General features: G+C 37.9%; 1 protein-coding gene across 4 annotated transcripts in view; it reads right to left on the bottom strand.

Annotated features, from left to right (window-relative positions):
* The window catches only part of insc (spindle orientation adaptor protein inscuteable), a 231,632-nt gene that overhangs the window by 30,351 nt on the left and 174,156 nt on the right, over nt 1-27,125 (bottom strand). For all 4 annotated transcript variants that reach the window (XM_081739080.1, XM_081739078.1, XM_081739081.1 and 1 more), the window contains one exon: nt 17,164-17,587. In XM_081739080.1, coding sequence (XP_081595206.1) covers nt 17,164-17,582 — 419 coding nt within the window. In that variant the 5' untranslated portion in view covers nt 17,583-17,587. The remainder of the gene's footprint in view (nt 1-17,163; nt 17,588-27,125) is intronic.

The raw sequence follows: 27,125 nt of genomic DNA, 5'->3' as shown, positions 1-27,125 counted from the left end.
ATTATTATTATTATTATTATTATTATTATTATTATTATAAAGATCTGAAAATGCAATGCTGCCTCTATAATCGCAGAAGGGGTCAGGCAAAAAGGACATATCGCACCTTCTCGAGAAAAGTGACACAAGTCAAAAAACCTTATGGTCCAAGTTCGTATCCCTCGCGAGAAAAGTGACATAACACGAAATTTGTCATTTTTGTTCTAATACACTCTTGTTTTTGGGATAATTTTAAAGCTATATTTAAAACACTTTTACAATAAGAGAAAAAAACATTGTGATTATAAAATAACTTTAAAACAAGTTACGAGTTATGTCATTTTCCTCACGAGGGATACGAGCTTGGGCCTTAAGGTTTTTTGAATTGTGTCACTTTTCTCGAGAAGATGCGAGTCCAATGAGCAGGAAGAAAGGAGGCGTGAAGTATGTACGGTTTAGCAAGGCTATGCGAGACGTGGACCTATATGTTAACGTGGGATCCGAACCATATGAGCTCCCGCCAGGAATCGAATACAGGCCTCCAACGCCAAGGCACGTATGCTTATCCTCGAGCAAACTCATGTAGTAGGGCTTACGAAGGGGGGCGCCAGATAAAGAAGGTTGGGAACTTCTGATCTAGAGAAATGTTAAGATATACCAGCAGCTTTTAATATTTTAGTGTTGGCAACCCTGGTCTCGATCTAAAGTCACGACGACCAACCAATGATGACTTGGTTAGGCGAGTTCTCCCACTGTGATAATATTGGGCTTGCGGCTAGTATGTAATGAAGTAATCAGCGCCAATGATTAGATGTGGTGAGCAATAAAACTAAGTGAGTACCATTATAGTTTCAGAACAATCTTCCTTCTCTCTCTCTCTTTGTCCTTCGGTTCCTTTTTCTAATTTTAATTGCATATCTTTCATAGTAACACGTGTTTATTGCTACATTGTTATGTAAGCTTTTTATACACGAGACGTTGACCAGAAAAAAAAAGTATTCTAGTCATTAAATCACCATCTCATTATTAGAGTACTAAAGCTTTTCCGGCACTTGCAGAATTAGCTTTTCTTCTTGTCCTGGCAATATTGGGACTCTTTGGACACATACCACAAAACCTCAATCTATATATCAACTTTCACTCAGGTGTGAGCAGGTCAATCCAATTATCTCTTCCAAGTGCAACAAGTACATTTTACATTTATTCAAAAGTTTGTTCAGCCTCTTCGTGACTAAGTGATTATCGTTTACTTCTATGGCGTGGAAGACCCAAGGTTCAATTCTCGGTGGAAGTTCATGTTAATATTGCCCACAAGACTTGTCTGGGAAACGAGACGAGAGGTATATTTTCAAATTCGAAACAAAATGAATATTTTCTGGAGTTTCGTGGGTTGTGACGTAATTAGGAGGGGCACACCGGATTGAGAGGGTGCAAAATTGAGCAAATATTTGGGGGAGCGTTTTTGGTTTGGTTAATCAGAGGGGCGCTAAGGCGAGTTCTTGCCCCGTGCGATAACTAGTGTATTTGCGTCGCTGCTCGTGGGGTAACTACAGCGTGGTCCGGAAGTAGGTGTACCCCTTAATTTGTGTTTTCTGACGGTTTTAGGTTTTACCCACATTTGTTAGGTAACATTGCTTGGCATTGTCTGGCAATATTGCTATCCATGTTCATTTGTTTTCTGCTGTTTTCTGCTTGGTAACAGTTATTTGCAGTTAAGTTGGAGTAATCAACAATGTGTGGATTGGAAGAGGTTGTACATCTTCACCAGCTCCCTTTGCCTGGCCTCCAAGAAGTCCCGATCTGAAGACACCAGACAATGCTCTCTGGGGTTTCATAAAGCAACAAGTAAGAAACACTCGATATCACACAACGCACGAATTACGAGCAGCTGTGGAACACGTCTTCACCCTCGTGACCCCGGAGTATCTCCGCAAAACATCTGCGAGAACTTAGCGCAGAATTCAGCTGTGTTACGACATAAATGGTGATCATACCGATGTTTATGATTCTTAAGACTTCAAGGTAACTGTGTACAGACATTCTACCATAACTAACACTATACTGTTGAAACTAAAGGGGGGTACGCCCACTTCCGAACCACCCTGTATAGTTTACTGAAGTCCTAGATCTCAATCAATGTTTTAGTATTACACGATTCATAATATAAAAACTATAAAGTGATTGTATCAACACATTGAAGAGCTTTTATCACGCAAATCATTACAAAATATAATCCAATAATAATTAAATATGGTTTGAATGTTGTTATATCACACCCTTTGTAGACCTCTCGTGACGCGGATGGTTTCTGATAGCTTCTGGATATTAAAAAAAAAATCAGGGTACATATTTCTTCAAAATAAGCGAGACGAGAAATAATTATTCGACAATAGAGACGAGGCAAGACTTCAAAAACTAAATTAAGATACCAGACCGGAAAAGAACATTTCTCGTCTCGTCTCGTCTCGTGGGCATCACTAATGACATCACATATCCTTTATACTTCCAATGTGTTTTTTGTAAAGGAGCGACAATATTCATAACAATTCAATCAAGTTTAAAACATTTAATATCTATATTTTGACAACTTGAGTATAGAGCTCTCTCATGGTTAACGGGTTAGCGCAGTCACTTTTGGCGTGAGAGACCCGGGTTCGATTCCCGGTGGGAGCTCATGTGGTTCAGATTCCACATTAAGCTGTAAGTCCACGTATCATATATCCTCGCTGCTGAAACGGACTTTAAAATCGAATCAATCAAAAAATTGCGTACCCAAATCTCTGGTGAGATCCTTTTTGTGGGTTAAGCGATTAGCGTACGTACCTTTAACGTCGGACACACGGGTTCGATTCCCGGCGGGAGCTCATGTGGTTCGGATTCCAGGTTAATCAGTAGGTCCCGCCTCGCTGCTGAAAGGGACGTTAAACTAGAAAAAAATCAACTCATTTAGATCCACATGATTTCCGTACTTAGAGCGCCCATTTCTGATGTGTGAAGGTACCTGATTCGATTCCAGCTCGCACCAAGTATGCTTTGTGGTGGACAAACACCTTATGCGTGAATTTTCTCGGAAGTTATCCCGCTTCCCCGAATTTTTTTTCATTCCAGCACTTCATCCATTATCATCATCGCCTCGGTACATATCGTGGGACATTAAACACAATAAAAACAGCAACAAACAATTTTCGTACAAATGTATAAGAACACTGTAAAGAAATACAAAAGAAAGAAAATCACGTGCGCATCTTTTGTTTCGTTATTCTACAACAAAGACAGTGTGTTGTTTCTTAATGGAGTATCTATTTCTCCAACAACTCCACCTCCTCTGAAAAGAAAGAAAGTGTTAAAAACTTGTATTCAATTTGGAAATACTAGTAACTAAAACCTTTTAACAAATATTGATTACTTCTTTCAAGCAGAAAAGAATACACGTTTTTTTTTTTTTTTTAAAAAAAAAGCCCACACGCAGCTATTTTGATGAATTTTGATACTGAAGAACCTTGTTAATTCATGAACACGCTTGTTTATTTCATTCTTTTTTTTTTTTAAAAAAAAAAAAAACTTTACTTGCAAATTTTGTTTGTATACTTTTCTTCCCTTTCTTCTCTAAACATATGTGATAAACTTAGTTTAAAAGAAGCATGTTAGATCGTATGTCGCCTTGGACAAAGAAACGCGTGTTCCATACTTGACAAATTTACCCTAAGACATGTTTGCTTAAAAGCTTAATCCCACACATACAGGTGGCTCTGTATTCATGCTCATGAATACCACATAACGCAAATAAATACATGCAAAGTTAGTTAGGTTTTTTTTTTTTTTTTTTTTTTGTCTTCGTCTTGGGTTGTTTACAAACTCTTAAAATGCTTCAGTAACTTTTGTGAAGCTGATGCTTCATTCGTGCCTTTGTTTTTAACGCCAAAGGTAGTTAAGACAAGGTGGAAATGGATCTCCCCATAATGCACAACCCACAACCATACACTACAAATAACACATTGTGGATGGTTCTAGCTGTAATATTTGATTACCTAAGTAATAAATTAACAACTGGCGCTGTGCGTGTCTCCAAGTGAAGTACCGGTACTTTTTTTTTGTTTTTATTTTCTATCCAGAATAAGACTACTACTAATAAAACAGAAGATGCAAAGATTATTTCATGCTTTTCCTTCTTCACTTGGTCAGCACTGTATCAGTGACGGCTATTCAAAAATGAATGTGGGGCGCTTTTTTACAAAGAGAAATATTCACTTCTATAATTAGGGATGCGCACGAGACAAGATTTTTGGCTGTCCTCGTCTCGAAAATGTGCTGTAAAAGTGATGTCTCGACTCGAAAAATGTACATTTCTCTATTGGAAGAGCCGTGTCTCGACTCGAATTTTGTAAGGAAAATCCTGTCTCGACTCGTCTCGTGCGCATCCCTATCTATAAGGTAGATTAAAATCGAAGAATAAAAACTAAAATAATAATAGTAACAATATTAACTGATTTAAACAAAAGCGCTAAAAAAACAAAGAAATTAAAGCGCTTAAAAGCAGAAAATAATACGAGGGTTGATCAGAAAATAAGGTTACAAAGCCTACAGCGAAACGGGTATATATTATTTCATACAATCAATACAGCCAACAGATAGTATATACAGGGGCGGATCCAGGATATGATCAAGGGAGGGGCTAAACCATATTTTGTCGTTTTCTCCAGTGTAAAGCAGGATTGAAACCCATTTTATCTAGTGTATAACTGAGCGTCAAGGGGGGGGTTATAGCCCCTATAGCCCTCCCCTTGGATCCGCCACTGAGTATATACATTAGGTTTTTTTTTTGGCATACGCTCCAAATCGGTTGAGGTACTTGTGGCACTGTGGAATGAGTTTGAAGATTCCCTTCTGATAAAAAATCCTGTCGTTGCATGTTCAACCACGTTGTCACGAAGTGTTTCACCTCCTCGTCTGAAGCAAAGCGACGGCCTCTGAGGTTCTCCTTCACGCGTGGGAACAGGTGAAAGTCGTTTGGAGTAAGGTCTAGACTGTACGGAGGGTGGTCGATGATGTCCCAGCGAAACCGTTTCAACAGCGTGTTGGTTTTCTGGCCTGTGTGCGTTGTCGTGAAGGAAGATGATGACGCTACCATTTTGCGACACGTTGACGAGATCTCTACCAGCTGCCGGTGAATTCTAGTCGTCATTTGTGTCTATCTACAACTAGCGCTGTAGGTGGCGGGTTGCTGAAGCTGCACAGTTACCAACTCCGTGTATTAAAATTACCGCACACTCCTCATGCCTTTAATAACACACACAACTCCAGAAATATAATCCTTATAACCTTACTTTTCGATCATTCCTCGTAATAATGCGCTCAAGACCAGAATAATTTATTACTATTCTCTATTAACAAATTAGTGCCTAATATAAAATTTCTTTGGATAGCAATTTTATGAGTCATTAATTTATTTGATTTCACACAAACTTTAATATTTTTGTAGATACTAGTAATCAATTGTTTTATAATATTAAACGCTTTTATTATTTTCTGTTTTTTAGCTGTTTTTTTTTATTTTCTCCTTTTTTAGTGCGTTTTGAAGTTGGTTACTTTTCTTATGAGTTCATTTAATTCTTCCATTTTCCCGTTACTTTCATTTTAGTTAGAAGTTAGAAGATGAAATATTTCAGTTTAACGTCCCACGATTATGCCCTTTAGGCTAAGGGAAACGATTATTAAGGCAAATGAAGATGAAAGACTTAGTGGAATGAGAAATTGGGAGGTAACTGGAGTACCCCGAGAAAACCCACAGACACGATGTTGTCCACCACAAACTTACTTGGCCGGGTATCGAACCAGGTATCCCACGTACCAGAAGTAAGCACTCTACCCGTTTTGTTTTCGAACATTTGTAACTTTTAATTGCGATACAGTTTGGACTTAACATTGGCCCTTTCTGATAGACATTTAGCAGAAAAATAGCACTAATTCAATTTTTTGTTCTGTTTGCATTAGTAGTCTGGAATGGACGGGATGATTTAAGCTACCTCCTGGGTTTCGGATCACTACATTCAATGCGCACTACTGAATTTGCAACCGAACCACGCGCATACAAACATGTGTGGCTATATTTTGACATCCTAGATGTTCTCAGAGTTCTACAGTTCCACTGGAAATTGAGTATTTAATTTGACCACCAAATTTGGTCGTCCTTTTGAAAGTTACTTAATGCATTTTTCACGCATCCTTTATATATTCGAATCGCCCTGAAACAAATCTTTTTTTTATTACATTTAAATTCCATATTTTTATTCGTGCTCTCTTTCTTCTTATTATTTTTCCCTTTTCTCTGTCTGTCTCACTTTTGTATCTCTGTCTAATAGACATCCATCGGTTTCAGTCTTTCATTGTGGGTTCGTTCATCACTTTATGAATTTTGTTTCGTCTCGTTTTTTATAGATATATTTCGTATTTCATAGATACTAATACCTGTCTTTTAAAAAAATAGAATTGCGCTCATGTTGTTTGCTGACTTTAGTATGCGAGAGGCGAAGCGAAGAGAGAAAAGGGAGGTCTCTTTACCAGACACGATATATGGGTAAGAAGGTGTTATTTGGGTGGCCTACCTGCACGGCGTTTGCTGTCGCAATATTATTGATGTGAAGTGTACATGGAAACTCGCAGTGACCGTGATACTGTGTAAATTATATATATGTTGAAATATCAAACAATGCTTTCGACAGAGTGGATACTTTTAAATATCTAGGATCAACATTAACCGACCAAAATTAAATGCGCGGAGAAATTAAATGTCGGTTAAAAGCAGAGATTCACCATATTATTCAATTCAAAATGTTTTGTATTTACGAATTTGACAAGGTTAATACAAGAGGAATTTGAAGGTTAAAACACACAGAACGATAATTATGCCTGTTGTATTATGTTGTTACAAAATATGGTCGCTTACTTCGAGAGGAGAACGCAAACTGAAAGTATTTGAAAATAAAATCATCAGGCAAATATTCGGATCCAAGCGGAGACGAGAATAGGGAATAGCGAAAATTTCATAACGAGGAATTACATAACTTAAACGGTTTACCTAACACTGTTGGGGTCATTAAGTCCAGAAGACTCAGGTAGCTCGGTAGATAGATTATATAGCCAATACGGAAGAAACTAGGATCGCTTTCAAAACTTTTACTTGAAACCCAATTGGAAAAATACCATTAGGAAGACCTAGGCGCAAATGGGAGGACAATATTAAGATGGATATTACATATATAGGAATAGAAATTAGAAACTGGATCCAGTTGGCTAAGGATGGGGAGTTGAATTGATTTTGAGTTTGTCCCTTTCAGCAGCGAGGCTATATGAGACGGAACCTACTGATTTACGTGGAATCTGAAGCACGAGTTCCCGCCGGGAATCGAACCTGGGTGTCTGACTAAAGGCGCGTACGCTAACCGTTTAGCCACGAAGGAGCTCGGCTCAGGATAGGAGTCAATGGAGAGCTCTTGTGAAAGTGGCAATGAACCCTTGGGTTTCATAGGCCATAGAGTAGTTAGCTAGTTAGTGCTTTTTCATTGACTCATATATTGACTACGTGTTCATCCTGCGTATGTAAAAATTTAATAAATAAAGTGAAATGTTAATTAATTGCGATATTTGATTGAGTTAGTTTCTGTATGAAGCGGAATATAATCCACCGTTTCTCTTTCTTTAACTGCTATGTACGAATCTTTTTTGTTTGTTTGTTTTTTAAAGTTCTACCAGAAACCAAATACGTAAACTCCATATGGCTGTCAACATATGGCAAATCCTAAAGCAGATTCAGAAAACAAATGAGGTAGAAGATCAAAAACAAATCTTTTTACAAAGTTATCTGTTTTCAGAGGCGAAGGTTCTCACCTTGTTTGACACGTAACAGGACCGTTCTTCTTGTTAAGTATTCAACAACGAAAAATATTTAACACCTCGGAATAAAGAGTTAAGTCAAAACAACCACTAAAAAAATAAAATAAAATAAACAATCCGGAAGTCATTTTGCATATTCTTTTTTTTTTCACTCTTCGAGGTCAAGGAGCAAAATTTGAACCCGCGACCCCTTGGGGTCAAAAGTATTGATATGCAAGATTGTGTAAATTTGACGAGAAATAACTTTTTTTCTTTCTTCTTCCTGAGTAGTACAAACTTTTTTTTAAGGGGAAAAAACTTATCGTGGTTAAGTATCATAAAATTAGCTATAAAAGCCATGGCTTGATATTAAACACCCAACAGCAGGAGGGTCCTTAGCTCGTCAGGTAGGCATGTCTTGTTAATAATAAGTCGTGAGTTGTTTTGCTGGAAAACCACCAGGAGAGGAAATTGCTAGATACAGATTAAGGGTTGGAAATTTTTCTACACACAAAAATATTATTAGACTAATTTCTGGATGTTTTTATTCTGGAACATCAGTGATGGAGGTACATGGGGGGAGGGGAGGATCGGGACCAGGACCCTACTCAAAACTTTGGCCCAACAGCGGCCCCTTCTCAGTAGTGGCTACACTGTCACTAACATACTGAAAAATATGAGAGAGATTGACAAATACTTTGTGCTACTAAACTGTTTTTAATGCAATAGCAATCACGAATAATCCTTCAAATATCAAACTTTAAGATGATCACTAGAAGATATCGCCCACTACTGTTCGTTATAAAACTTGTTTTTTATTATTAATAATATGCTAGCAGAATATCCGTTCTTCGCAAGGAGATAATACGTTTCATTTTGGACATAGAGGGATGAATTTGGATTTAAACGGCATCGGAAGTGTCACTGTTCGTCTCAGCAACCCTGAAATCTATGGATTCGACACTAAAATCGGTAATTTTCGATCATTTTTAAATATTTCCCAACTCTCTCTCCCCTGAGTTACACCGTCAAAGTGAAATAATAAAAACCATCCCAGGCTCGAACCTCATCTATGTTTGAAAATCTAAGGGAGATCGGTCAGGTGGTTCAAGAGTTATTTCATTTTTATATATAAATATTTCCCTTTTTTCATTCGCACTTTGTTTAAAATGAACTAAAGGCAAGAATCGTTTAGGACTTTATACTCATGAAAATCTGACCATATATACAGGTATTAATCAATTTAGTGGAAACACCTAGAAACAAGTGCAATTTACCAGATTAATATTGCGTTGGACCGTCTTTCGCCCTCAGAACATCCCTCAATGTAACATGGAATGGATTCATAGAGGTCGTGAATGTAACAAGCGGAATATTATACTATTCCGTATAAAGTGCGTCACTCAGTTTCGTGAGAGTGGATGAAAACGGAACTCTGCGCCAGATCCGTGTCTCCAAAACGGACCACAGCTGCTCAATTACGTTCAAGTCCACCAGGAAAACATAATCCTCCACCAGGTAGTTGGTGACTACTTCAAATTATATGCCCATAGCCAAACTCCCTCTGTAAAAGTTATTGCGGAAGTATCGCAGGATTCTGAAACATGAATTTTTGGATAAGGCAGATACTAATTAATAAGTGAAGTATTGACCCCGACTACGGTAGGTCCCATAGTTTCTTTTAGCTATGGACCTTTAAAGTTCATTTTTCATGTTTTCGGCAACCTATAACTCCGAAAAGAAGTATTTCTGCACCCGGGTTGGTCTATACTATTTTGTCTTATCTTGGTGTCAGGAATCATCTCCCAAACGCTGTCGGTGTTGTTTATATATATATATATATATATATATATATATATATATATACATAAAATATAGAAAATAAAAGTGACTAAAATAAAACTTCATACTTTTTGAACCACACGATCAATCTGGATCAAATTTTCAACATAGATGAGGTTCAGGCCTGGGATGGCTTTAGGGATGCACGCGAGACGCGAGAAGTCTCGTCTCGTCTCGCGTCTCGTCTCGCAAATGCGAGACGAGACACGAGACGAGACTCAAAATTTTATGCGAGACGCGAGACGAGACTAAACCATGCGAGACGAGACGCGAGACGAGACTCTGTTAAGTCTCGCACGAGAAGTCTCGCGAGACTTCTCGCAGTCTCGCAACATTTATGAATTACATTTAATTGTATATTTAGTGATTTTACAATTTATTGAGTTTTCTAAGTTCAGCGTTAATGTCTCCAGTAACAAAAAAGTGACTGGGGCAATAGACATTTTATTAGATTTATTATTATTCAAGGTTGATTTTCAGAATTAAAGCCTTCTTTAGTTTCTAAACATCATTAAAAAAGAAAAGCTTTGTAAATTGGAAATTTATTACAGCATCGATTTAGGACTTTATTTTGCGACACAAACACATACACGCGGGCGCGCACGAATACCTGAACTTCTGTTTTTGGTCTGAAAAGCGAATAAGACTCCCTATTGCTGCGAAATGTGATATTTCTGTTGTTTCTGTCTTTTTCACATTACTGCTAGCGATTAATGTTGGGGGATGGCGGGGAAATCCCCTCTTGTTAAAGTGTATCCCCGGTCTGGCTCGCAGAAATAACATAATATTTTTACATGGAATAAGTATTTTTTTCTATATATTTATCAAAAACATCCCCCTCTAGTTCGGAAGTTTATTTCAAATACTGGTTTGGTAGTATGGCCCTATAGGTTTGGTGAGAGATAGTAGGAATGGCCCTATATCTGTCAGTAATTTTATTTTCTAGATATGGCAACACTATATAAGTTGAAAGCGAAAGTTGATAAAATGCGATAATGCAACATTGCTATAAGAGCGAACGAACCAAAAGAATTGGGTCGTATTGTGTTGTGAAGAGTTCTTTTATTGTCTACAAGCGCTTTTGGTGATATAAACTCATCTTTATAATGGAAAATCATCCTTCAAAGAAACGACCAAAACGTGTAAATCTTGATAGTGGCGACGATATTTTAGAAGAGCCAAATGGGGATACAGTTGAAAGTGAAACGGATTCAGGTACTGTTTCTGCAGGTTCGAGTCTTGATCCATCCGAAACAGCAGGGCGTAAAAGTAAGTTCCAGGATTACTTTGAAATTGCGACGAATGCTGAGTTGGCTATTTGTAAATTATGTAAGCCTAAGAAGATAGAATTGAAAATGCATTCTCGTAATATAACGCGGTGAAGAAACACTTGCAAAATATTCACAAGAAAGAGTACGCGATTCTCTACCCCGACAGCGACAAAGATCAGAAGAGTAGCTGCAGGAAGGAGGATATAACAATATATTTCCCTCAGAAGAAGGAAACTAAGGTAAGTGCATAGCATACTTGACAGTGTCTAAAGTGTTGAAAATTAATTATCACTATTCCCTGCGGCGAGCCATTGATATAATTGTTATTAGTATATAACATAATTATGTTGTATATCAGTTATTTAGGTTAGTATATTAGTATATGTTATCCACAAGTCCGTTCACACAAGTAATATTATTCCTTGGTGGCTGGTGTAAAGGGAGATAGGCGACAATATATGGCAGCACTGTTCTCCTACACAAGTAACGTATTTTTATATTTTCTCTGCTGCTTCCACAAATTTAATGCTAGAGAGTTTAAACGTTCTGAAAAGAAGGTTAAAACCTATTCTAAGGGAACAACCCGTGTCAATTTTGGATATTGTGACGTTAGAGCATTCCTCGGACTAGAAGCAGGCAAAGACAAGGTTGAAATCCGGTTAAATAAAGACGAAGAAATTTACATACAGATTACCACATTGCGCTTCGACAAAGCCGACTAGCCAGGATATCGAAATTACCTTGGTAGCATTTTCGCAAACTCAACTCTATCAGAAACGGAGGAAGATCTTCATAATTCTTTGGATAGAATAACTACAGCACTCCATGACGCTACCAGCCGTTTTATACCGACTAGTACATTCCATAGTTATCACCCGACGCTCCCACCCCATTATTTACCACTTATCAGACGTTCACGAGCACTCTACAGAAATTACAAACGTACAGGAAATCTAGAGTCATTGCATTTACATCGTCAATTTCAACGCACAGTTCACAATTGTGTTAAAGCATATAAACTCCGTCAATGGATAAAAGCTTGTAATAATTTGGGAGACGATGCACACCCATCCAGATACTGGAACCGTTTCAACATGCTTACTGGTCGCCAGACCTATCCTCTCCTAGAAAATGAAAATCCTCTTCAGACAGATAAAGAAAAAGCAAACGCCTTCGCAACCTATCTACAATCTATTTTCACGCCGTCTGAAGCAGCCATTCCTCGCAGGCATCCCACACATACCTTTACATAAATTCACCAGAACTTCAACCCAGCACGTCTCATGTTTTGCCCGACCATCCTCTTGCTACGCCTATCACTGTAACAGATATCAACTCCGTCACGGCTCGCAAACGCAATACTGTCCCTGGTCTAGACTCAATCACTTACCGTCATGTCAAAGAAACGCCTCTCGCCTTACTACACCTCTTAGCAACTATATTTACGTTTATTCTCCGCACAGGTTATCTTCCCCCTCAGTGGAAGACTTCCAAAACACTCATGTTTGCTAAGTCACACAAACCACTAAATTCCGTATCATCTTACAGGCCCATACAATTAATTCCGACTTTCAGCAAAATATTGAAATGCATCCTTATCAAAAGACTTCACACTCACTTAACAGCGAAAAATTTGCTACCTTTACATCAAGCTGGTTTCCGACCAGGATATAGTATTAACGATCAGTTACTTCACCTCACCAACATGATCACTAATCATTACAATTCTTCCAAGCCTGCCTGTTTAGTTTTATTCGATCGCGAAAAGGCATTTGATAAAGTATGGCACCTGGGACTTTTATTCAAGCTTCTGTCTTTCCGTCTTCCTATCACGTACATCCGCTTCATCCTTAATTTTCTTTCAAATGCCTGGCTTACATCTACATCAATGACAGTGTCTCTTATCCTGTTTTTCTTCATAGCGGCGTTCCGCAAGGCTCTGCCTTGTTCCCACTGCTGTATCTGCTTTATGTCGCTGACATGCCGTCCTTACCGCAAAACATTCATACTTTTCAGTACGCCGATGAAACGGCTTTCCTGGCGTTAACGAAAATTATCTCTCAAATAAACAATGCGATGAATGAAGCTATCCGTCGCTTTAGCGATTGGTGTCGGACGTGGCGCTTAACAATAAACGCTACCAAAACTCAGGCCATAGTCTTTATTCCACCAAAACGTCGATCACGAGTTCATCGAAACCCAGCTCGTCTTGCCCTTACCGTCAATGATACTGCCATACAGCACTCAAAGACAGTGAAATACTTGGGTATAACATTTGATCATCATCTTACATGGCGTCCACACCTCGCTACCGTTGTAAGCAAAGCCAAAAATAGTTTAAATTTACTTAAATGTCTCATAGGTACAACGTGGGGTCTCCATTCTTCTACGCTCATCAACACCTACAAGGTCTTCCTCCGTCCTGTTCTTACATATGGTTTTACCTCATGGGTATCAGCAAGCGCAAAACATTACGAAAAGCTGTTAATAATGGAACGACATGCTCTCCACCTAGCCTACCGCATTAAATTACCAAGTCCAACCCGTGAATTGTACGGCCGCATCACATTTCCTCACCTTTATCATATTGAAGATCTTCGTATTAAATATATAACTCAACGGTATGACAGCGAACACGCTTTATTTTTTGAAACCGTTTACAGCGACGCTCCCTACACTCACAGCCATCACCATACGTCTACACCTCTCTCACTGCTTTTCGCATTATAGAAATATACCGTACCTCCAAATCATACGGACTATAACATCATCAGTATCCTCAGCACATCACACGTACCGGCCCATATCTCACCTTCATATCATGCACAGTAAACCCGCTTGTTACTAACAGGACCTCCTCACGTACAACAAAAATAAATAAATAAATAAAACTTATGGGTGTTTAATAAAGTTAATAAATGTCTCTTTGCCCAACAGAAATTCATTTTTTTTCGCCATAATAATGTTAAATCTCTTTCCCAAATAGAGGGTGTAGCCCTCGCAATGGGTGCTAGCTACACCATAGCTAGCTAGCTTTAAAAAAATACATATAGTAAAAGGATCCGGGTTTGGTTCAATGAGTTCAGAAAAACATATACGGAAACGTCATATTCTTTATATCCTAATTACATTGGAGACTTTTTTGGGGGGCAAAAATGTGCCCGCATGGCATACTGGAAAATATTGCTGGAGAACTCTACGCTGAAAAACAATGTTATATCCAGTAAACAATTTATGCTGGTTTTGCTGTAAATTATGCTATGCAAAAATTAATGGTCCAGCAATCAAATTCCAGCACAACTTTTCTTTTAATTTGGAGCGGAGTGGACACAAGTTCGGATACCATGTTGAACTCTAGGTTCCGTCTCCTTAGGTTGTTATGAACATTCATCCCATGGAAAGCAATGGTAAACCACCATGGGTTCACCTTGCCAAGGGACTTTTAGGTCAAATATCTGCCTCCGGACAGAATATCACATCATCATTCATTAACAGCCATAGAATAAAACATTGCAAAATTTTAACCCAGAATATATGCGAGACTGCGAGACCATGCGAGAAAGTCTCGCGCGAGACGCGAGACGAGACTCAAAATTTTATGCGAGACGCGAGACGAGACTTCACATTTGCGAGACGAGACGAGACGCGAGACGAGACCAACATTTGAGGCTGCGAGACGAGACGAGACTTTTCAATTTCTCGTCTCGTCTCGTCTCGCGTGCATCCCTAGATGGCTTTTATCATTTTACTTAGATAGTGCATCTTAGCGGAGGAGGAGATATTTACAAATAATCGAAAATGACCTATATTAGTGTCGAATTCATAGTTTTCAAGGTCGATGAGACGAACAGTGACACTTCCGATGCAGTTTAAATGTAAATTCAACCCTTTATGTCTAAAATGAAACGCATTCTCTCCGTGTGAAGAACGGGTATTCTGCTAGTTAAATGATAATGATACGGCTATAGGCCTAATGTTAAAAATTTGAGTAATAACCAAGAGGATGTTAATTGTTGTATAACTTCCCACCCTGTGATAAGAGAGAGATGCAAGAATAGTGTCGCAGTCATTCCAGAGATCATTGTGGGTGTCTTCCCTCACGAACGAACAAACACACGTGGTTGAACGAGCAATGAACCAAGCCTGAGAATGCTCAACGATACTTCACACATCACTCAACCTTGAGAGACTTCCACAATTAACAGTTCTTAAGGCAAGGACGTTCACAATTCATCCTCGCCGACAGACAAACATTCTTCACGTAATGTACGGATTATAATACAATGTACAGAAAACCGGAAACATTTTTATTACGCTTCGCAGTTAATATGAAGAAGATTATAGTTATGGATAATGAACTTAATTATAATTATGAAGAATAAATAATAAAAAGAAAATTCTTCCACCTACAGGTTAAGTGGTTTAAAAGCTATAAAATAATACTAAAAACTTTTCGTAAGATACATGTAGGAGATAAATGTACATTGTGTGTGTGCATTTTTTCTAAATTTGGCTCAACCTCATGCACTGCCGTTTAATCTCACATAACACATAAACATTCAAAACTCCATTACCAGTAATGGACGTGAAGATACAGATGTGCAATATCGGGAGAGGATATCGAGAATTAACACCAAATAAAATATCGAAACTTAATCTATATCTCGAAATTTTAAAATATCGATATATGGAGAAATATCTAATACTGAAATATCAAAAAGTATGAAATATCGAAATATACTAAAAAAAATACCGAAATATTAATAAATATGAAATACCAAAACATCAAAAAAAAAAATCAAATATCAACATATTCTATACCAAACACTGAAATTTATATAAAATAAAATGAAAGTGACTATGTTTATGACTTAACTCTTGAACCGCCCGACCGATCTCGAACAAATTTTCAACATAGATGATAAAATCCATCCTAGGTCTGAACCTCACTTCACTTCGACGGTGCAACTTAGAAGAGGATATATATGATCGAAAATGACTGATATTAGTGTCGAATTTATAATTTTTGGGGCCGCAGAGATGAACAGTGACACTTTCGATGTGCGATGCCCTTTAAATCCAAATTCAGGCCCGCAATTTGGGGGAGAGAGGGGGATATTTATATAGGTCCATATATATATATATATGGTCGAAAATGAACGATATCAGAGCGCGCTTCAGTAATATTTAAAAATGGCTGACTAACGAAACATATTACTAATTTATCTTATTTTAACCCAGGGAAGCGGGTAATTGACGCTTGTATAAAATAATATTGAAATTTTTTTTAAAAATACCAAAATATCGAAAAATACATAATTCCGAAATATCAAGAAATAAAATACCGAAGTATGAAAATATATTAAATATTTCCTGAAATTCGATTGACTAATTTGTTACTGAGTGTTTAGTAAGGACGTCAGCGCTGAGATATTTGTCCCCGTCACGAAAAGTCCAATGGCCATTTGTAACACAACACCAAATATATTTTAATAATACTTCTGTAACAGTTTCGGTAACTTAACTTCGCCTTCATCAGGCATATTCTGATGAAGGCGTTTGAGCGTGCCTGATGAAGGCAATGTTACATTATCGAAAGTGTTACACAAGTCTTATTAAAATATATTTGATGCTTTGGTTAGTCTTGTTTAGTAATATTGTATTTTATTGCTTCAAAGCTATAATGCTAAAGTCATTTATAAAATAACTTCCAATATGAGCACAATATCATTATCTCTAACAATCACGAAAAGGAAATAAATATCGATCAAATATAGAATAAAACAAAATAAATAATTGTCACAAACCTAAGAGAAAGCTAGACAATAAGTGACAAACAAAAAATATGTAGCAAATAATAACTAGAAATAAGAAACTAGCAAAACATGTAAAGACCAAAAAAGAAAGGCCTCAGACAGCGGTGCCTGCAAGACAAGACGAAATAGAGTCCTTTCGATAGAAAAGACACACTTTCCAAAACAAACTTCACTTTCACGATACCTTTTCGAGATGAGACAGCTCGATCTCTTGTATCATTCATTGGCAACCCTAGAAATCAAATGAACGAAACCAATAATATTTCACTGAAAACAACGTTAACTTCCAAAACCAAAATTTAGATTACTTGGTAACCCTAGAAATTCTCTGAGCCCGAAGACACTACAGTAACAAATACGATGAAATAAGTAAAATTAAAACTTACCTAAACCAGTTTAGAAGATTCACTGCCCGTCCGTACTTCTTTCCCAAACTTCTGGGCAAGCTTCGAGGCTTCTGAACTGTATAATCAGAACAGGTTTGTGATTTGGGCAAATCAACATGATCAAGCGTTAGCCACCTGCGACGTGTCTTAGTTCTGGGATCTGATTTCGGTGTGGACGTATGCGTCGGAGAACCCGGTTCAGAAGATAAGTCAAGAGGTTTCACTTCAAGTTGTGCTGGCTCTTCGGAGTCTGAGAAGCCAGAGTCTTGGCTTTTGTGACTGGGAGAACCTCGGCTGAGGCAGAATTCATCGTTGTCCTCCGTCCATTCAAAGGCTCGACCTCTTACGCCCCATTCGGATTCATGGTAGACTTTACTTCGGGCTCTGTGGAAGCGGCACTCTTTCGCCGATCCTCCCATTACGACTGCAAAGGAACCAAAGAAACAAGTTATTAATTAATCTAATATCATATTATTGTTTGAGACTCACAACATTATTAAAGAAGAAAAATCGTTCTTGGATTTTTAGGATTTTTACAGAAATACACATCAGCATAAGTATCTAAAACCTGGATACCATAAAGGAGCTGCTGCATTGTGATAGTAAGTGTAGACTTTTAAACTACACCGTTCAAATATGAAACAATTTTTTTTTTTTTTTAATTAACCAGTTGAGAATGCTTAATTGCCAGAACGAACTTAAAAAGAATTATTTTTTTCGGAATTTATATGAAATTGTATATTAAATTGATTTGATTAAATTCAGTAGATAATAAATATAGATAATTATGTTGAATCAACAACTAATGACGCAATAATTATTGAGTCAATAAGTAATGACGCAACAATTATTCAGTCAATAACTAATGACGCAATATTTATTGAGACAATAACTAATGACGCAATAATTATTGAGACAATAAGAGTAGTAATCGCCCCACTTGAGGCAAATTTTTCCGCCCCTGGAACGTCGTGCCCGCCGCCGCCGCCAAAATTTTGCGCCCCGGGCGCCCGGCGCCCATTTTTGGGGTTACATGTTATGACGTCATAGGGTCACGTGATGTTAGGCCATGCCTTTTTTGGGTTACGTGATGTTAGGCCCTGGAGCATGGAGCCCGCCGCCAAAATTTTGCGCCCCGGGCGCCCGGCGCCCATTTTTGGGATTACATGTTATGACGTCATAGGGTCACGTGATGTTAGGCCATGCCTTTTTTGGATTACGTGATGTTAGGCCACGCCTTTATGGGTTACGTGGTGTTAGGCCACGTCTTTATGGGGTAGTTTTACCGAGGGGGGTTGATTTTGTTTTCTTTTACGGCATAAAATTTTTGGAGATCGTTACTTTTTAATGAAATATAGGTGTATGTATAGTTTACTTTGCGGTATATAATTTCAATTTAGCGCCCCTAGGCCACACCCCCGTTCGCCTTTATGGGGTAGGTTGTTGATTTTGTTCCTTTTACGGTATAAAATTTGGAGATTGTTACCTTATGATGGAGTACAGGTGTATGTATAGCTTATTTTGTGTTACTTGATTTTAATTTTTGCGCCCCTGGAGTGTGACGCCGCTGAAATTTTGCGCCCCGGCCCCTTTAGTTTACATAGTTTACGATCCGCCTTTATGGGGCAGTTTCACGTATGAGTTTATTTGTTTCTTTTTATGGTTATAAATTTGAAGAATGTTATTTCCTTTTTTTACCTTATAGGATGTATATATATATATATATATATATATATATATATATATATATATATATATATATATAGCTTACCTTATTTTTGTTCCCTTTGATACACCCATGCGCACACCTTAGCATTACGTCATGGGGTCACGTGGTGTTAGGCTTTATGGGTAGACCTACCGAAGGGGTGCAGGGGTACATAGGACCCCCCCCTTAAATTTTGGAAATTGCCAAATCTAAAAATTTGGTATGGTAGCCTAGGACCACATTATGTACCTCTACTAGTATTGGGTGTCTATGTCGTTCCCTTTCATGGGTAAAAAATTGCCAAAAAATTCAAATTTCGGTGGTTTTTTGACCTAATTTATCCTCTTGGATGAGGTGTTATTATCCCCCCTTTGATGAGGTGTTATTACCCTATATGGATATATGTGCATATACAGGGTCAATTACCTTTCATAAGACATGGATATATTTGTGCACCCCTTTAAAAATTTGGGAGGAGTACCTTGGCCCACCCCTTAAATTTTGGAAATCGTCCAATTTAAACATTTGGTATAATAGTATAAAACCCTAATATAGATCACTATAAATTTGGGTGGTCTACCTCGTTCCCTTTTAGGGGTATAAAATTGCCAAAATATAAACGTAAGCAATACGTTGTATCACGTGTTTGGTTTTTTGACCTAATTTATTCCAATGGATGAGGTCCTATTACCTTATATGGTTATATGGTCATGTATAGGGGTCCATCCCCTATTATGAAACATAGGTACATTTGTGCACCCCTTGATTTTTTTTTTTGGGAATGATACTTTGGCCCACCCCTTAAGTTTTAGAAATTGCCAAATTTAAACATTTGGTATCATAGTACTGGACCCTAATATATATTACTATAAATTTGGGTGGTCCACCTCGTTCCCTTTTAGGGGCCATTTTGTTCCGCTTTAGGGGTGAACATGGATACAGTGGTCCACCTCGTTCCCTTTTAGGGGGCATTTTTGTTCCGCTTTAGGGGTGAACATGGATACCTTGGAATCGTCCCGAGTTTGATTCTTGGAAATGTTGAATTTAACGTCCCCGCGAAAACGATGAGAAATGATAGGACGAAACATGAACTTACTTGACTGAGGAATGAAGCAGGGACCTCATACAGTAGAGGCAAACGCTGAGCCATCGTACACGTGTGTTGATTACTATGCAATGGTCCCGAGTTTGATTCTTGGTGCTAGTGTTAGAAAAATTTAACGTCCCCTTGAAACGATGATGAAAAAATGATAGGAGGAAACATGAACTTACTTCGTTGTGGATTGAAGCGCTGAGCCGCCGTACTCCATTCAGTGCGAACAGTTTCGCGTATGAAAAAGAACATGAACAGATTATGTTACATTACACATTTCAGTGCGAGCAGTTTATACTAGGTTTATGTTTCATATAGAAAGATAGAAGATCTGTGTTGTCATCTTTTTACTTCGTGTGCGATTTTTGACCTTGAAGAAAACCTTGTTGACTCAGTGCAAAGCATTGACGTATACACATAATCTTATTGTTTAGTTGGCTGTATTTAGAGATGAATCAGACATTTAAGGTTGCTGGTTCGAATCTAGTTGTGTTCGCTGTAACTCAGGGTCTGAGCGATACTTACCGAAATTTTTCCAGTGTTGCCAACACTATCAGAATGAATCGATTCATTTAGTCGGAGCAGTTTCGTGACGAAAACTGATTTTTGTTTTGCACACAAAAATTTTTCTGAAACAGAATTTTGTTTGTACATAAAATTTTTTTCTGAAACAGAATTTTGTTTGTACATAAAAAATTTTCTGAAACAGTTTTTGTTTTGTACACACAAAAAAAAATTTCTGAAACAGAATTTTGTTTTCGTACACACAAAATTTTTCTGAAAACATTTTTTTTTCGTACACAAAAATTTTCTGAATCAGTTTTTTTTTTCGTACACAAAAAAATTTTCTGAAACAAAAATTTAGTTTGATTTTTTTTCCGCAAAACATTGATTTATTTTATCGGTAAACTGATTCAGAAAAAATAAATTGAAATCGCAGTACAGGAAAAAGAATTTGATTTTAGGATGTGAAATAAAAACACAGAATCATGTTTTTGTACATTTATTTTAGCATGTGAAATAGAATACAGAATTTCTTTTCTTCAAAGGAAGACGTGTCGGTGACGGGTACAAATTCTGTAAAGAGAAAATAAAACATATGAATATACATGGTAATATTTATTTTGTTTCCTGTGAAAGAAGAAAAAACAGATTATTAACATCGAACTAACTGATCAAGAGAAAGAGTGAGGTGAGAAAAGAAACGCAAATGTGACGTACCTGAATTCCTTTTTTTTTTTTCTCCACGGGTTTCTGCAAGGTGATGTCATCTGAGTTTTGTTTTTCTGCTGTGGCCTCGTTGAAGCATGTCCCGTGTTGCGTTGATTCTTTGCCCCATCTTTGGGAGGTGATGTTGGTGGGATTAGGGAAAAATATGGCTGTTATTCTGTTCTGGCTTTTTTATACCCATAGGGCAATGTCTCGTATGTGTCTGGTATTAATCGGCGTTTTTTATAGTTGAAACTGTACTTCTTTTCTTCAGGTTTTGTGACAAGATGATGATCGTGGGTTCTGTAAATTTTGTGCGGCGTGCTAATGGAGATTTTTTCACTCGATTGATTTATGATCATTTGCTCCAGACTGTTAAAATTTAGCTTTTGACTTGCAGTATAATTGAGTGTGAATCCACGAATTTTGCATACATAACTGGTTGATTTCGTGTCGGGGTTGTAGATTTCCAAGGCGTACTGTTTTGGGCCACCAGACACGAATTTTTTAATGTATGCTTTTGGTCCAATTGATTCCAGTTCATTTGACATTGAACCAAGAAATACTTCTGGTTCTATTGTGGGCTGTGATGGTCGCTGCGTGAATATTACGGAATCTGTATCGAAATATAGTACTCTTTCTTGCAGCAGTTCTAAATATTTGTAGAGTTCCAGACGAGCTTGACACGTTGTAAATGCTCCAAGGACAACATTAGCATTGTGATTTTGTACTGGAACATCATCTTCATACTGCCAATAAAGGTATAACATCGAATCGTTAACAGGTAAAATTTGGTTGACTTTTATGTCTGGAGCAGTTAATTTCTGATACAGTTCTTTGGGGTCGTTAATGATGGTCGTTTGGCTGAAATTGTCTCTTATAGCGAGTCGTCCCCAGAAGGCATTCAAACAGAGTTTTGCAAGACTACGACGTGCTGAATTTGTCATTATATTTGCTGCATCCAAAGTTATGCCTTCCCGTTGTTGTACCACTTGAATATACTGCTGCTTTTCTTCTTCGGTGACGCAATTGGCAGGCCATCCAGAAGCTTCCAGCTTAGATTTCAAAAATGTGTTAATGTATTCGCTGAATAATCCGCCAGTCTTGGTTTCTGGATCATATACGGTGATGTCGTAATCCCAAATTTCGTAAATTTCAATGACTTGATACCCAAGTTCATTGGCTTTTTGAATTTCATAGGACACCCATGTTCCTGTTAGGCTTCGTTCACTGTCCGAATGTGTACATTCAGAATCTTGATTTAATGCTGTGGCACAGGCAGCACAAAGTGGAAACAACAACTTCTTATTTGAACGAAATGGCAGCACTGGATGAAACACATTTCTGCTAGGCAAAATCTTCAACTTGACCAATCCGTTGACATCTTGAATGTCGGGCATTTCTGGATCTCCCTGTAGATATATTCGTGGATGCCCTATTGGATACCGTCCACATTTATTCACATAAGGATACAGGGAGACGATATCCAAGAATTTTATTTCTTCGCCTTCATTTTCATTTGCGACGTGATACAATTTAATGGCATTAACACGGCCACCATAGAAGCTGTCTCTTGGATTTAATGGTGTCTTATTAGTATAAGGATGTGTGCTTAAAGAAGAGGCCAATGCTGGATTGGATTTTAACACTTGACGAAATTCACATTCCCACATTTCATGTACTTTATATCCCATGGATCGTAATAATTTCATTTTACGCTGTGTTCTCTCGTAGCGATAGTTCATTGTTTCTTCGGAGTTCTCATAAATGGGTTGATCACGGCCTGTAGGGTCACATAGAGGACAGCCGTGGAATCTGCACCCTTCAAATTCATACACGTGTTTCTCTTTAGTGTCAGGATCTTTGTAGTAACCGTCCAGATGAAAACCAGCAACATAAACTTCTTTTCCTCTCGCAGCATGTTGAATTGAATGACCCTCTTTTTCTTCCATGTAGGCAAGCCACTGCAAAGCAATCCGTGACTGATTGTTTCTGTGACGATATCCACGTGCAGGGAGAATGCTAATAGTATTGGGTTTTAAGAAATTTCGTCGAAATACTAAATTGCACGCACTCGCCAAAGTGATAGCCTCCAGGAAAGGATTGACGTGAGTTTCTTGTTCAAAAGTGGTCATGAAAGATATACAAGCCATTCGAAGTACGTTGACGTCCTGGACACAATAGTTTACCAATTCTTCTTGGAAAATAAACGTATCGTTCTGGTGTTCGTTGTACCATGTCATGAATTTTTCTCGTTCATCCACTTTCATTTCATCTGCACCATAATAATGGATGTCCGGTAATTTTCCCACATACGTTTGATTTGCAGCAGTATTAAAAAAGTGTGGAAAATATCCTTTGGTCGCTGGTAAATGAAATGCCTTGGATAATTTACTTAAAGCCATTGGCATGAAATTTAAGGAGTCAATAAACGATAAGTGATTCACTTTCATGCTTAAAATTTTTGCTCCGTTCAAGATCAAAGTAGGTTTCAATTCATGTTCTTCCACTAAAGATTTAAGAATAAAATGACCATCATATCCCTTACAGTTATGTGCCAAAGATACAATAAGTTTGATGTTGGGTCGTGGTTGACGTAAATACGCAAGAAAGGCATTGATCGGATCATCTTGAAAAATATGTTCTCGCTGTCCACAAACTTCACACGGATGATGTATATCCTCATCTTGAACACAGTTGTAACATACTTGTTGGGCCACCAGTAAATTGGGCTTATGAATGAACGTGTCTTCATCGAAGAAAGTATCCTGTGTGGCTTCGATATCATAGAAGACAATCATAGCTTTCTTGGCATGTAACACTGATGGAACTCCAGGTTTTAATTGAGTCGTATCAGGCTTCATGTAGCATTCATGGGTAGACGTAACGTGTTTATGGCACACATTACAAAAATAATCAGTACAATGATGTTGTCTTTCCCCTGTATGGACAAACGAATAAATGCGTAGACATTTGGCACACTGTTTCACCATCTTGCATATTGGTTGGCCCTTATGATATGGTACAGTTAGATGATTTGTATAGCATGTTTCACCATAAAATTCACGATTGCATTCTAGGCACTGCTTCTCCGTATTGGTCTTACTACATGGCGGTTTCTGCAAACATTTCTCACACATGGCCGAACAGTTCTTGACGTGTGCAGTACGATGATCATATTTTTTATGGCATGCAGCACAATAGTACTTAGTAGAAAAAACCGACGTTAATGACGTGATGATGTCATAATGAGAATTGATGCACATTAAATTGATTGGAATTTTGTCTTCGCCACCAGGCCCTTCATACAGAATATCTTCTCCGGAAAAGCTGGTGTATACGGTAAGTTTATAATCGGTTAAGTAACGTTGCAATTGTCGCAATTCTTCCACAGATCCCCCATGATCTAAATTCACTGAGGATCGAGACAAAAGTTCATGTACGTCTGGAATAACAACAAACTTGAGCTGTTTGCGATATTGATTGTACAGTTTCTGATTTGTATCTTTATATTTCTTTAGGCCAATAGCAATCACAATTGCATAAGCCAAGCAATTCTTGTCGGTGTTTTTTACTCGTAGAATGCCTTTCTTGCATTTTAATAATTCGTCGTTTGATAAAAGACCTCGACGCACCAATCCAAATCCACGGGGCACATCCACATGATGAAAATGTACAATGAACGGTTCGTTCATGAGAAAACTATCGTTACTTTGAAGAATGCGATCAAAGGAAGCCCATAAAGTCTCCAGTGTCAGATTACTTGCACGCCGAAAAGATAAATAAAACGGTTTGTTCTTCTCATCGTGAGATAAAATCGATAATCCAACCATCGATAATTCGTCGACATTTTCCAATAAGTAATCCAACATCTGTTGAAAGGAGGCCTGAACCCATTCAACAATATCTGTGTCACTAGTCGGAGCATTAATTTGAATTTCCAGCATTCGTCCTTCGAGATTAAAACGCCGATAATGTCTATTGATTTCTCGCAAGACAGTAAAGCCAGAAGTAGCCATATTCAAATAGGAAAAAAGGTAAGGTAAGCAAAAAAGGAATAGGCAAAGAAAACAAATATCTAAAACGAAAAAAAAAGCACGAATTAAAATTGAATTCAGAAAATCGCTACGTTATCAAAATGACTACACGATCAATCCTAAAAGAATTATCATATCTCAAATAGTTTTACTGTTAAAAATTTTTATTGTCGTCATACTGGAAATCAAACCCGGGACCAACATGTAACTGACCTAACTTTCTGTAGTGATAAAAAGAATGAATGAAATTGTTTTTCTAAGCGTGCTAAGAGAATCATTGTAGTAAGCATTTTTTCCTCTGACACTGAACTTTAAAACGTATGACGAACATGAAACGAAAACAAAATCTCATGCGCTTGCTTTTCTCGAGCTAAGGCAAGAAAGACTCGAATTCGTTTCTCGGCGGGAGATCAGATCCCACATTAAACTGCAAGTCCACGTCTCACTGTTAAAAGGCACGTTGTAGGGAACAAAATCGTGCGTAGTTTCTTTGTTTACGTTAATCGTAACTTTCAGAAACTGAGCCAAGTGGTTAGCGTTACGCACCTCTGGCCCGGGTTCAACACCCAGTATGCGCTCAGATTCAACATTAAGTTGTATTCCTAGCCCCCACTACTGAAGGGACGCTAAACCAAAATCAACAATTTTCTCGTGCTTACTTCTAATGTGTGGAGTGTGGCCCGGGTTCAACACCCAGTATGCGCTCAAATTCAACATTAAGCTGTATTCCTAGCACCCCACTACTGAAGGGACGCTAAACCAAAATCAACAATTTTCTCGTGCTTACTTCTAATGTGTGGGATTCCTAATTCGATCCCCGGTCAAGTAAGTGAGGGTTATTCTTCCATTTGCTAAATATTTCATGCTAAAATAAAAACAGTGATAACAATGTTATCCTCATGCAAAAACACTCCATTGATATTAAGAAAACGCAGTCGATACTTACCTCAAATTCAAGGAACGGAGTAAAGTCACGCTGTCACTAGAGGTACACCTACGTTCATTCAAGATCTTCGTGGAAGTAGGATTTGAAAATGAAATTAAGAATTTTATTTAGATCTGAAACGTGTTCAACTATAAAGTGACAACACTATCAGCCAATCAGAAACGAGGAAATGAATCAATGACATCACTGAGAACCAATGAAAACACAGCTTTCATCATGAGCCGAAACGTGATGTAAGAAACAATCTGATTGGTTGTGACATTATTCACGTTTTTCTCCTTACACATCAATCGTTACGACATCTAGTATCGCAATTTTTTGATCATGACATCATACCGTTGACTCGTTAGTTTCTTACGACATTCAAATTACCACATCTAAAATGTGATTCATTTTCCTTAAACTTGATTGAAAAAATGTAACACTCATCGATATGTTACGAAACTGTCTTTGACATAAATGTAAAGTTGAGCTTTAAAAGTCCGTCAACTGAGAAAAATGCTGATGTAGTACTCTTCGTAAAAGCACATGCTGCAATTTCACAATAACAAACTTCTATGCGTAACAACGAGCAGAAATGTGTAATGTAACATAATCTGTTCATGTTCTTTTCATACGCAAAACTGCTCGCACTGAAGTTGGCATGATGGCTCAGCGTTTTTTTTTTCTGATGTGTGAGGTCTCTGCTTCAATCCGCAAGCAAGTAAGTTTATGATGTTTTCTCATTTTCATCATCGTTTCAAGGGAACGTTAACATTTCCTGAAACTAACACCAAGAATCAAACTCGGGACCATTGCATAGTAATCAACACACGTGTACGATGGCTCAGCGTTTGCCTCTACTGTATGAGGTCCCTGCTTCATTCCTCAGTCAAGTAAGTTCATGTTTCGTCCTATCATTTCTCATCGTTTTCGCGGGGACGTTAAATTCAACATTTCCAAGAATCAAACTCGGGACGATTCCAAGGT

The sequence above is a fragment of the Thermobia domestica genome, chromosome 14 (assembly GCF_964235325.1).
Source record: "Thermobia domestica chromosome 14, izTheDome1.hap1.1, whole genome shotgun sequence".
NCBI lineage: Eukaryota > Metazoa > Arthropoda > Insecta > Zygentoma > Lepismatidae > Thermobia > Thermobia domestica.
The sequence above is the reverse complement of the archived record's forward strand: the minus strand, read 5'-3'. Positions and strand labels throughout refer to the sequence as shown.